Raw genomic sequence first — 13,630 nt, 5'->3', positions numbered from 1 at the left:
TTAAAATGTAATAAATCAAGCAACTCACTTGCCTGATAGGGCAAGTGGTAAAAAAGGAATTAAACACATCGTTTTTCCAGAGCTGATGATGGGAGTAGCTAAGGAATGAGCCATCTCGTTTCCTTCTCATCTCTGTTGAGAGTTGCACATGTACCGATCCGGCACTCATGAGAGAATGGCGGCGGGTAAAGAAAAGAAACAAAGTTTATGAGCTGAAGCGCAAGGAAGCATTTCAAATATCCTGGGAACAGGAGATTAGTTGGGTGGCATTAGAGGATGTGAGTGAAACTCCAGATTAATTTATTTAAATAAAGGTTAAACATGACTATTAACTTTGGTCTTTGTTGTTATTTGATAACCGCAAATAAATACAATTTGTATAGGGGCAAGTAAAAATGTACTTTTGGCAAAAAGATTTCTGTCCCATTTGCCCGACCAGGCAACGTTGAAGCCTGCACTGTCTGTGAGAACTATGTTTGAGATAGTTTGATGGGTTTTTACAGGTTTTTACATGTTTTAGCATCTTCCACATCTCTCAGCCTTCATCAATTTTGTGTGTTTTTTTTCTGATGTAAAGCATATACTTCCAAAATGTGAGCTTTTCATGAAGTAACGAGAAGCAGTCTTGTTTTAAGAACTGTGACAATGCATTCTTGAGATACTAAGGGTTTTAAAAGTTTTTTTTAGATAAGAAGCAGGGGGATTGGTGTTTGCAACATTTTTGGCACTGTACTGTGAAAGCCATGTTTCTCCAAAATGTCAGCTTTTTATGGTTTTATGATAAACTACAGCTTGTCGACAATGCAGTTTTGAGGTAATCTGATGGCATTTAAAAGGGTTAGCCTAACAAATAGGAAAATTGGTATTTGCATAACTGTCCTCGCTGTCCTGTGAAAAACATGTCTCCCCAAAATGTCAACTTTTTAAGAACAAACAAAAACTGTTTTGTTTTAAACTAGATCATCTGAGACAATCTAAAGTTTTTTTTTGAAGTTTTATTCAGCTATAGGCAGCAGTATAGGCATGTTCAATAACAATGTTATCTCTCCATTTCTTGTTTTAATCTTTCTGACACTGCATTTCTTACATAATCCAATGAGTCTTTAAACAGTCCTATTGGCCTGAGAAGCAGGAAAATCTTGGGATTTATTGTCGCTGTCCTTTTTAATATCAGTACATTTTTGACTTTATCCGATAGAGAGCGTTTTATTAGCCTCAGATGAATAATCCCAACCCCAGCATTTAATGCTTCAGTTTATCTGAAAACAAAAATCACCAAATTTGGAAATACATGGTTTTAACCGGAAAGCAAAGTTATGCTTTTTTGGAGCAGAATTGGCAAGTGTTGCATTTAAAAATGCATCCTCAACAGTTAGGAGGGCTAATACGGCAGGAAAATGAGCAGTCTAAACCCACTACAACATCTCCTACGCACATATCACACACACTACTGGATGACACACAGGGAGTCAAAACAACACTACTGACACGTTACAAGGATTGCATAACATGCCCACAAACTGTAGTAAGTAGTGGTATTACCGCCTGTGAGAGTAAACCGCTGGCAGGCTGCACAATAGCTGCTTCAGGCCTATAAACGCATCAACACGCCGAGCAAACAGCGCCGAGCTTTGAGGGGAACAACAGGCGTGTTAAATCCTGTGTGTGTGTCTCTGGCGTGGGAGCTTCTGCAAACCCGGATGGGGGAGAGACCAAAGGGTAGCGGAGAGAGAGAGAGCTGTAAGAAGATAATAGGATGATGATAAGTCCTTCTGAGGAGGAATTCGGATATGGATAATGAAGGATATAGATGAAGGAAGTCTGTCTCCTGGATGCAATCTGCACTTTTGTCTTCAAAAGCCATCAAACACAATGAAGTGGAAAACCTTCTGCTGCTTCATTATAGATACCCTCTCACCCTCTCACCCTCTCACCCTCTCTCCCAAAACTCTTTCCACCTTCTCTGTCTCCTCACCCCCTCCCTCCCACTCCTCCCAGTCATGTCTTTCTCCCTGTTACGAGCGAGTTGTGTTAATAATTCAGCCCGTCTCCCTGTGCGTCTGCTGCGACAGCTGCAGGTGGGAGAACTCGCACATAGAGAGCGATGGTGAGGGGTTTTGTTCGTGGCTTTCCTGTGAAGCGCTTCAGTGGGAGAACACAATGGGGTCGCGTTGAACCCTCAGACGCAGAATAGATTACCGTTTGCGGCCTGTAAGCACTTCCCCATTTCGGGTCCGTTGTTCATGCATATTTAACCTGTGCGATTTCCAAAATATTATTATTATTATAAAGATGCATAATTCATGAATTAATGCTATAGTATTGAGGAGGTTGGTGTCTCTTTTTCTATTCGGTCAGTAAACCTGTTCAACAGTAGGGCTGCAGCTAATGATCATTTTCATTATCTATTACTCTGCAGATTATTTTCTAGATTAATCAATTAATCATTTGGTCTATAAAATGTCACAAAATGGTGAAAAATGTTCATCCCAGTATATTAAAGTCCAAGGTGATGTCTTTCAATGTCTGATTTGCGATTCCAAAACCGAAAGAGCGGAAAAATATCCATATTTGAGAGGTTGAAAACAGCATTTTCTGCCATTTCTGCATGAAAAATTATTTTAATGATTAATCAATTATCAAAATAGTTGGCGATTATTTTTCTGTCGATCAACTAATCAATTAGTCTACTAATCGATTAGTCTACTAATCTTTGCAGCTACTGTATATTAAATAATAAAAACAAAGATATTAAAGTCAACCATACATATGTTTGTTATGTTTCTTATTTTTAGCACTACCTGCTACAAGCTATCAATGCACTATATAAAGCAAAACACATTCAATTTTCCAATCTGGAGACACCGACAAAAAAATTAGGGTTTTGACCAGCTCTTTTTTGTAATTGAAGCCCACAAACTACACACATTTCTTTCACTAGCACAGGAGTCCCAACTGACTGCAAAAGTCACACACTCACTCAAACTAGCATTCGTAAAAGTTTCTGACCAGAAACAAGACAACAAGACACAGAAGATGTTCTGGATGAAGCTGTGGCTGTGGTTGGTTTGTACAAACTGCAAAGTAAACTGGGAGAGGCAAACTTTGCAGTTTACTATTAGGTAACCTTGGTGCTTCCTACGTTTCTATGTAGCACTGCTTAACAAAATGGTTAGCATTATGTGTTAGATAAAAATGGCTCAGCTTTATAAGTTGGTCATACATAGAAGCTTAGTTGAATCGATATACAGTATAATCTGGGGGCTAGGACATTGCGATTTGGAGAAAATCAAATAGCGGTAGCACAATATTTTTGACCAAATACCACAATATCATTATTGCGATGAAGTGTTGAGCTTTTGGAAAATAATTATCAGTAATGTGAATATAATGACTAAGTGGGTAAAGGCAGACAGAACAACTAGAACAGTCTGGTAAGTTCATAAAATCACATCACTTTACTGTAATGTAGCCTTTAAAACCAGGAAAAGACAACACTTATGCCATATTACGATACGACGATATCTAATCTCATATCACGATATCAATATAATATCGATATATCGCCCAGCCCTAGCACCGCCAGACAGTAGAGGTTCTAGGAATACATCCCCCTTGTAGATGTAAGTAAGTTTGTATGTGGATATTGCAGTTTAATTTTTAGCCTTTTGACTTTGGTGATTCTCTGACTTTCCCTCTAGCACCGCCAAGAGGTTGAAAGTTTTGGCTTTAAATGAAACGACAGATGGATTGGTTCAGATATCCAAGGTGCCCAGCACAGGATGAATCCAAATGACTTTGGTGATCCTCTGACACCAGCAGATCAAAACTTTACTTTGTCCAGTACTTCGGTTTATGACTGAACATTCTCATCAGCCTCAGCTCTACTTTGTGTTTAGTAATAATTTAGCAAGTGTTAGCAAGCTAAAATAAAGTGGTGAATATGGTTAACAAACACCAGCAAGTTAACATGTGTCAGTTATCAATTATCTGACGTTAGCATTCAGCTCAAAACATCACTGTGCATCACACCACAAGTACAGCTGATGGTGTGACTGTAGACTCTTCCTCTCTATTAATCTTCAGGGCTTTTAAAGTACACACTCAATCACTTAATTGGTTACAATCCATAGCTTATACTAGTTGAGTTAATGCAGAGCACTGTAATAAACTATCCACCAGAAAGGTTTTACTTTTTACAAACTCTTTTAGCCATCTTTCCTATGGCGGAATATTGCTTTAAGGAAAGACGCCATGAGCACAAAGATCAAACTGATCAACTCTTCTGCTGTTACAGTTCCGTAGAAAAGACATAATGTGCGCTGGTCTTTTGATACTGCAGCTGGCTGCCTCTCTGGCCCTCCAGTGTCCGTCCACTATTCCCTGTCCACCTCCGCCCCTGCAGCATTAGAACATAACCTTCACTCTGTTCTCAGTGATGACTCTCTACAGCGGAAACCAGCACCCACACACACACAGACACCCCATCTACAACTCAAACAACTCAGGAGGGATTCCCTGTGAGACGGTGGGAGCGGGGAGAGGGCTGATGGGAAGGAAGAGAGAGAGAGATGCTGAGTAGCCGGTGTGAGTGATCTTTTCCTATGTGGTGGTGGGACAGACTGGAAATTGCTCCACACCGCTGCTGCCAGTAATCCTGAGTCCGGCTCAGCTGTTCAGAGCGGGCAGCATGTGGTGAGGAGCTACCAGAGTGGGGTTTATTGGTGTGGAAACAAATAAACACAGCAGAGCCTCGTACAGGTAGAGGGATGTTCTGTCACTCAGAGTGTGTGTGTGGCCTGAGGATGATCTACCATGTGGGAGGTGGGAGCAGAGTCCCGGCCTCTGACCACAGAGGATGTGGAGAGAGGAGTCATCGTTCGCCTCCCTTCTCACTCATTCTCACACTTTCTTTGTCTGTCTGTCTGTCTGTCTTCCTTCAGTCCTTTTTTTGTTTTTCCACTTTCTTCATTCTTAGTCCCACATTTATGCTTTAAGAGCATCAGCAAACAATTATCAGTGAGTAATCAATATTTTTTCAATCCATTGTTAATTGCTACACACAACTATGTTACTTTGATTGAGACAGTATTGCAGTAATAGTAAATCCTCACATTGGAGAAGCTAGAACCAGAAAATCTGGAACATTTACACTAAAAAACTAACTTAAACGATTAGTTTATTATCAAGAGTTTGTTTTCTAGCGGCAGCAGCAGACAGCTGTTTTCAGCAAACAAGCTCTGATAAACCCATTGTACTCTACCTGGCCAGCACCAAACAGCAGACGGATAAAGTTAGAGAAGAATGAGATACTTTTCTCAGAAGTTGGTGGAGACCAAACCAGAGTTAAAAGAGTGAATATTGGACTTAAATTCATCAGGTGGATACAAACACGTCTCCAAATGAATGATAAAGTTGCTACGTGGTTGCTGGATGTGTAAATCAACTACTTTATCAGGCAAAACATGTTTGTCTGTCAGCTTGTTTTGGTGTTTTTCTGCCTAAAAGTGCCAAAAAAGTGATTAAAGTAAGCTTTCTTACTAGTTTCAATATGATATTGAAGAAAAGTGATTCAGATTTTTGAAACCGAAACCAAGATTTTTTTTTTCATGATAACTGAGAAAATGGATTAATAGATCATTGGAAATATAATTCATATGTTTACCGTTGATTTACTGAATTAATGAATTCAGCAAAGCTTACTACACCACAGAGATGTGCGGGCTGACGTTGCTCTTCCAGTTTTAATATGAGATTCAAAGACTGGAAACAAACTAAGTTGAACTGAATGATGAAATAGTACCAATTTCATCCAAATGTGGTTGGATTCAATAAAGAAACTACTACTATTGAAAAGCAGCGTCTCATGTTCACATTACAAATGGCCTTATTATCTATGATCTGACTAAGCTCTTGGCTCCGTATCCTACCCAAACCGCCATGGTGAAGGAGGATCAGTGCTGCCTGGAGACTGTGTGTCAGATCCCGGTGTGGAGGGCAGGAGGAGGGGGGAGGGGGGTGCGGCGCGGCGCCGAGGGATCTCCTGGGATCACCGCGGAGCTCTGAGACAAAAGGGACATTGTGGCACAGACTGACCCATCCAAGAAAACATTACTTCCTGTCCCATCAGCTCCAGCGTCCTCCGCACGATCTGCTCACTTCCCAGAACTGAGAGCCCATTTTTAACATCATCTGCTGTTAACCATTCACAGCAGCAGTCAGTACCGACATACCCTGAAACTGAAGTTAATAGCCCGGGATTTTATTTGCTTCAATCACTGAACTCAACCGGTTCAGTTCAAGCTCAAGCTCAATTATTATAACTAATAATTTACAGAAACATTGCATGCAATAGTCCACTCCTCTCTCACACACACACACACACACACACACACACACACACACACAGCCAGCGACGCACCGCTCAATCCTCGTCTCTGTAATTGTCTCAGTCCTAAGTCCAAAGTCAAAATTTATTGAACAAAAAATCAATGAAATCATTTTCAACTAAATATTCTGCTCCAATCCATATTTGTTGGCGTTTAGCCTTTCAAAAACAGTTTCACTGCTGTCAAAAAACTGTCCGCCGCTTGCCGCACACAACGGGAGGCACAGTCTGAATTACCCGGGCGGTCTAGCAGCAATCTATCAGCATCATAAACCACAATAACAAAAATCATATTTTCCCTATTTTTTAGGGTGATGACATCATAAAATATGACAGCAGACATTCAAACATCCATTCGAAAAAAACCTCAATAAAAGCTTTGAATGTAAAAATAAAAGCTCTATTTACTAAGCCAGTAAATCTGAATGAATTATTACTTTGGTGCTCATGTTTTCCATAAAATGAACTGAACGATTAAATTGTGGAGAATCTAACTGATCTAATGATGTGTAGCAAATAACACTTGACTTGACAAATAACAATTTTAATAGACAAGTAGGTTTTCACATTAACTAGACGCTATAATGAAATCCAAAGCACACTCCTCTCTTTACTTGAGGCTCGCCGCTCTAGGCTACTACTACTACTAGCATAACACACCTGAACCAAACTAACTAAATAACTGAATCTCAAATTTCACAGTTTAGAATGTCCTTGAATGCAGCAATAAGGAAAACTATTATAACAGCCCATGCTCAAAAACCCATTATCTAAATAAAACCTACATAAAACTAAAATAAATGTTTACTGTGATGAGTACAAATCAGTCAAACCAGATCATCACCAGAAATGTTTAGCAACCTCTACCACCATCTCTTTTAACATTGTGAGTTATCAGGTCAGATTTTACTGTGAAATCTGTTTATAGTGACAAGGCTCAAGAGCTCCATGGCACAAAACAGAAACCAGTTTTACTTTGGAAGTCACCGAAACCGTATCCATTACTCCTGTTCACTGTTATCAGCTCTTTTCCATCATCTGGCTCTTCAAAACAAACCCATGTGCAGTGCAGTGATTCCAGGGAATGGGAAGTAAGTTAACTATGTTTATCAGAAAAAGTGGCCTTCATTTGGAGGAACACAGTGAGTTAGAGACTAAAGACCAATGACAGTGTTGGAGATGTGTTTGTGGGGTCACCCTACCTTGACATGACTCTGAGCGCCCAGGTTGTAGATCTCTGTGGGCTTCACCTGGTTGATGATCTTCACCAGGCACGTGCTGTCAGTCAGATCGCCGTAATGCAGCTTCATGTCTAACAAAGAGGGGGGACAAACAAACAGTGACGAACTCACAGTAATTCAAGCTTATTGGTCATCCACATATTCAACCATCAGCCAAATCTAAAAATGTGACACCCCATTTATAAAAGTTGGTTCCTAGCCATCTATAAGTCAACAATGTTCTGGTGTGTTACGACCTGGCCGCAACAAAAGGGAGACACACCACAATGTCATGGCACGTCATGTCATTGGGGTAAAACACGTGCGCAGTAAAATCTGGTCTGCACTTGCTGAAAGGCTCCCATAGCTGGAGCACGATCACAGAACATGGGGATGATTGATTAATTTCACTGAAGTGTCTGCAGTCTGCCTTGGGTCGGAATATATTTTATACGAAAAATAATAAAGGGATAACGTGCAGCGAGCTGGTCATTGTTGCGAAATAAACCCCTTCAGGGCGATGCAGGATCCCTCCGCAGCATCACCCTGGGGTGTCGGGGTCTCGCTGTACATTATACCGCTTATTACATGGCTACTTACTTAAGAAATCAATCATTTGAAACAAAAATGGTCCTCAGAGATCAAAACTATGTCCATAGCAACGGTCTGCTATAAAAGACATAACAGACCGTAGGATGTCGTAATTGACCAATCAGAATATGTAGAGTAGTCAACAAAGCTGTGTAATAAATTTAATTAATCTACATGTCGTTACTAGATCTAGATCTGGTGTGAGAGAGGAGACTTGCTATTTTTCGTCCGAAAAAGTTCCGTTAGGTCGAGCAAACCCAAAGAGCATCTGAGCAGACACCATCCCATTATTTCTAGCGCCGTCGGCTGTAACCCTCCAACATCACAGCTCCAGTTACACTGCGCATGTGTCATACCTCACAGCTCCCATGAGGTCAGAGGTCGTGACTCAGCCTTCATTTAATAACCTTAATGTAACCTAGGAACAGGTGTTCCAGATGCTAATCTACCACCTGAGCAAGAAAAGATACAGGTTAGGACCAGACCAAACCCAAAGAGGACCCCAATCAGTAAAGTCAAGGCAAAATAACCAAACCCGTACGTGGTGTGCCGTTTCCTGTGGAGAGGAACAGAGAGAGGGGTCATCACATGTGTAACTGCAATTCCTTTACTGCAGTCTAGAGGAAGTGTTCTTCTTCAAAGTTTTTAAAGTACCAAGCGCTCATTCATACTGTCCTGTCCTACAGCTTGAATATAAATATACACTGCCTGTGTTTATACTTATATATAGTTTAACATCTATAGGTTGGTGGTGAGGGTTTTTTGCGGATGGGAGGAATTCCAAAGAAAAGAGCTGAAAGAAATGTATCTCTTTGACTGGTTTACCTATTCAAGATGATATAAGTTGGTGCGTAAATGGCGGTAAAAATGGTCTGGATCGTTCATTTACACACAAATTCGCTCTTCTCACGATTTATAGATAAGGCCTATTGCGAATTGAGTCGAGATGGTTTGTCTTTTTAGAATGTTTATCGCTGCGTGTATGCGACCACACTCGCTCGTAGACAATACCGAATTAAAGCATATGGTCAAAGTGCTTGAGCCCCGCTACAATGGGCTTTCACGTGTGTGCCAGTCTGTTGTGCCTGCCCTGTATAAACGAGCAAAAGCTACAGCGTAGTTCAGGAATTATCAACAGGTCAGAGTCTTATGATGGAGCATTTGTGTTATTTATTCATTGATAATATGTCAGTATTTGTGTGCCTTAACTGTTACAGTAAGAATTGTGTCCAATGAGCGACTGTTGAATGCTTATATTTTTCAAAATAAATGAAAATATATATATATTTTCTGTAGAATTTATTTGACATGCACTTTGATTTTTTTAGTTTGGCCCATGTCCCATCCACTAACATGGAGGGGGCGGGGTTAATGAGCTATACTGCAGCCAGCCACCATGGGGCGATCGAGGATACTTACTGCCTTCCGTGTGCGTCTGTGGGTTCTGGTAAAGATGCTCAATGCGACCCGTGTTGAAGGAGCTGGAGCGACGCAAAATACCATGAACCTGTAAGAAAAGGAGACAGGATTTATAATACCATATTTCTTATATTTGACAATTATTACTTACACCATTTCAGTTTTAACATTACTACAAACACTACCATGCTTGGTTAGCTTTGTAGACCACATTCATATTGTCTTGAAACAATAATGTTTTCATGTTAGTATGTTGTTAATGCAAACTTTCTGCAGCTCCCACTGAAGAAAATTCTGCTGATCATAGCTTTTACTGTGAAGCAGCTTTAGGAGATAGTTGAGTTATTGCGACGTTTACACGTACTGACTGGAGAAGCCAATGTCAAAAGTTGACCATCATCAGGACTGAGGGAGCTGAGAAAAATTGTATGCAAATATCCTCTGAAGCACCGTGGCAACAACTGGCGCTTGTTTTGATTCTCGATACGTGCCTTGATTATATCATACAGATCCAAAAAAACATTCTTGATCAACAAAACACTGTAAGATAAAAATAATACAAAGCAGAGAGCTATTCTACACATCAAATCATCAGGAAAATCCTGCCCCTATTGAATTTGTATGGGGGAACCATAGACTGTATAAAATATGGACGTAGTCTCCGTGACGTCACCCATAGGTTTCTAAAGAGCCGCTGTGATGCTCAAAGTGGGTGGCTCCGGCCGTCACCATCTTGGCAGTGACGACAGCCTAACTCACAGCTAATCCAGAAATGACCAAAGAGGTGGCTCATCTGTGGAGCTGAGGCGGGGCCCGGGTGACGCAGCAGAGCAGAGCACCCACCGGTCACTGAAAGCAGCAACGCCCTCATTATGCCGAACTTTAAGACTTAATATAAGTTAAACGGGTGAGTTATATAAAAATGCAGCCCCCGTACAGTTGTCATGAACAAGAATACTAGTTTTAGAGTCCAAAACCGTTTTTTGTACGGGGCTGTAAACATGTTTATTTCAGCTGTAAAGTCAGGCTTTTAACATGGGGGTCTCTGGGGATTGGCAGATCAGCGTTGGCGACATTTCTCAGCACCGGAGGTTGCCGCTTTGAGTGAACAAAGGGCATCATAGTCACTGGTGGAGATCCAGTTTATGTCAGATGGGTTCAGTTGATTTAGATGATTTTATACTTAAAAATCACATTACTCTCAGTGGATCAAACTGAACTGGTTCTGCATTGAGATGCAGGCTCCTACTAAACTGAGTCAATTTGGTAATAAAATATGATGCTTTCATTTTGCAATACATAAAAACAGGCACATTTCATCTTGCCATCTAATAAAAGCCAGTGTTTTTTCTGGGCTCATCTAACGTTTTGTTATAAATGTCACGATGTCATTAACACTCTTCGTCTGTCTCTGAAATTAGATGTACTGTTTAGCTATAGTCTGTTTTTTTATGTATTTTTATAAATTAATTTGGATTTACAGTATAGTGTTTTTCTTCAAATGTGACAAGATGTCAAATATGATACAGCGTGCTTTGATTTATTGCGTTTCTTTGGAAGATATTTGGACCAGCACAGTATTTTTTTATTGCACAAGTTGATATAACAATATTTTGTCTCTCATGGCTCCGGCTCACTGTGTTTTTAATGCTGCCTGTGATCTGTGATCTGTACTCCGTGTTCTGAGGGGGGGGGACGTGTGAGGAAGCTCTGCTCAGAGAAGATAACAGAACCTGATCCGAGGGGAGTCCATTAGTGGGAGGACGCTGTGCCCTGACCTCACTTCCTTTATTCACTGTGCACTTCCTGCTTGCCTGTGTGTGCTCCTCTTTAATGCCACCCCACCACCCCCTCCACATGCAGCATCCCCAACCAGTCCACTTCCTGCCTGCTGTCTCTGAGGTGGGCGGCAGATGGCGAAGCTGACCAGGCAGGCTGGGATGAAGGTGTGTGTTTGTGTGTGTGTGTGTGTGTGTGCTGCTTCTGCACATCTGAGGGGAAATTAAGTCATACAGCTACTGTCAGGAAAACACAATGTGCACTGGTGTGACACGTATGTTTATGCAAGTGTGTTGTACTGTATGTATAGTCACTTTGTCAAACCAACGCCGAAACCTTACGTAGCAGAAACAGCTTGTTAACCTCTGCATCCATCGACAGGATGTTGACTTTTTGTGCTCCTAAAAACACACATAGCGCAGCAGGTGAAAGTTGGTGACCTCACTCGTATGACCATATAATAACAACTATTTCCCTGCTAATGGTTTGACCCGGGGGTAAAAGGTGAGGGGTTAACAGGCTCGAAGCAGCACACGGGGTCTTATCAGGGTTGAGGTGCGAGTCAGTCCGCGTACGAAATCATGTTACGTCACGATCCCTGAGGAGCTCCCACACACAGCGCTGTGGCTGGACCAAGCTTATCGAGGGAATGTCGCTCTGTGTGCGTCTGTGTTCGTTGGCATTTGCGAGTGTCTGCATTCATTCCTGTGTATGTGTGTGAGCGTGTGTCTGAGCTTTCACAGTAGGACAAATTCTTGGTACTGTTAAGTCCACAGTCTGGATTTCTCTCTCACCTCGTAGCCCTTAGCGAGCAGGAACTCGGCCAGGTAGGAGCCATCCTGAAAAAGACAGAAGACAACACCACTTAAAAACCTGTAATATTACACAAAATACACAAGTGTGTCCAGACGTAGTGATCAGAGTTTCTCGTACCGACTGAATCACAGCACATGAGAAAACATTCTCCGTCCAGGTTTGGGAAAACTGAATTCAAGATATCACAAAGTGTAAATGATTCACACACTCTTAGGACACAGGCTTTGTTGTAGTCTTTTCTACAGGCCGGGGAGAACCAGACCTGATGACCCAACCACAGATATATACACAGGCAGGACAGCACCAAATGTTGATGTAATAACTGTAGAGCTGCAACGATTAATCGATTAGTTGTCAACTATTAAATTAATCACCAACTATTTTGATAGATTAATAGGTTTGACTCATTTTTTAAGAAAAATAAGTCAAAATTCTGATTTCAATTTCTTAAATGTGAATATTTTCTGGTTTCTTTACACCAATATTACAGTAAACTGAATATATTTGAGTTGTGGACAAAAGAAGACATGTGAGGATGTCATCTTGGGCTTTGGGAAACACTGATTGATATTTTTCACAATTTTCTGACCATTTATAGACCAAACAACTATCAATTAATCGAGAAAATAATCAACAGATTAATCGACAATGAAAATAATCATTAGTTGCAACCCTAAATACCTGCTAATTGTAAAATTATAAAACATAACCGTGGGAGAACAGAGCTTTCAAAAAATCATCTGCTAAATTGATAGAAAATTAAAACTTTACATGCAATTAAATGCATGTAATAAATAAATGACGTAAGAGTTATTATATTTTTAGTCTGTTTAGGCCAAAATATGTTATAGCCCTTGAAAAAATATGAACTACCTATTTATGAAATAATACATTTATTTTTAAATTTTCAGATTATGCAAATGTGCAGATTTGTGATGAAGAATAAATGTTCCGTACACGCCGGCTAATGCTAATGCTGTTTATGTAAGTTCCTTATGTGTTCAGTGAAGCGTTAGATGTCTCAAGTATGGATGATCATTATCTTACAAGTACACAATGAAAGAAACACTGCAGCCTTAAAAAAGAGAAACACTAGAGTGAGGGTGAACATCAGTGTGGTTTGTTCAAGATGGACAAAAGACTTTTCAATGAAGCAGAAGTTGTTTTCTGCTGAATAGTTACAGTAAATACTCATTTTTATCATTTCATTAATGATTACGCCAACAGATGTCCAAATGTAGTGTCACATCGGATCTTTTAGAGACGAAACCCACCAGAACACCTCTTATAGTACAATTCTTCTTGGTTTAACTGGCTAGTGCAGTGATTTGTTGAAAAGTTAACATGCATATTGTTCACCCCATGACACATTAATGTAAACTCTTTCATGGTGTTGGATAACAACCCTCCTGAAACC

General features: G+C 40.5%; 1 protein-coding gene across 3 annotated transcripts in view; it reads right to left on the bottom strand.

The window, feature by feature from the left end:
* The window catches only part of gmds (GDP-mannose 4,6-dehydratase), a 187,602-nt gene that overhangs the window by 161,856 nt on the left and 12,116 nt on the right, over positions 1 to 13,630 (bottom strand). For 2 of the 3 annotated variants that reach the window (XM_037770087.1, XM_037770089.1), the window contains exons 2-4: positions 12,192 to 12,236; positions 9,619 to 9,706; positions 7,591 to 7,700 (exon numbers count right to left, since the gene is read on the bottom strand). In XM_037770087.1, the coding sequence (XP_037626015.1) occupies positions 7,591 to 7,700; positions 9,619 to 9,706; positions 12,192 to 12,236 (243 nt within the window). Of the gene's footprint in view, positions 1 to 7,590; positions 7,701 to 8,740; positions 8,756 to 9,618; positions 9,707 to 12,191; positions 12,237 to 13,630 lie in introns of all 3 variants that reach the window. The other variant, XM_037770088.1, reaches the window with a different exon arrangement.

The sequence above is a fragment of the Sebastes umbrosus genome, chromosome 5, assembly GCF_015220745.1.
Source record: "Sebastes umbrosus isolate fSebUmb1 chromosome 5, fSebUmb1.pri, whole genome shotgun sequence".
Lineage (NCBI taxonomy): Eukaryota > Metazoa > Chordata > Actinopteri > Perciformes > Sebastidae > Sebastes > Sebastes umbrosus.
Note: the sequence above shows the minus strand (reverse complement) of the source record. Positions and strands in the feature narration are given on the sequence as shown.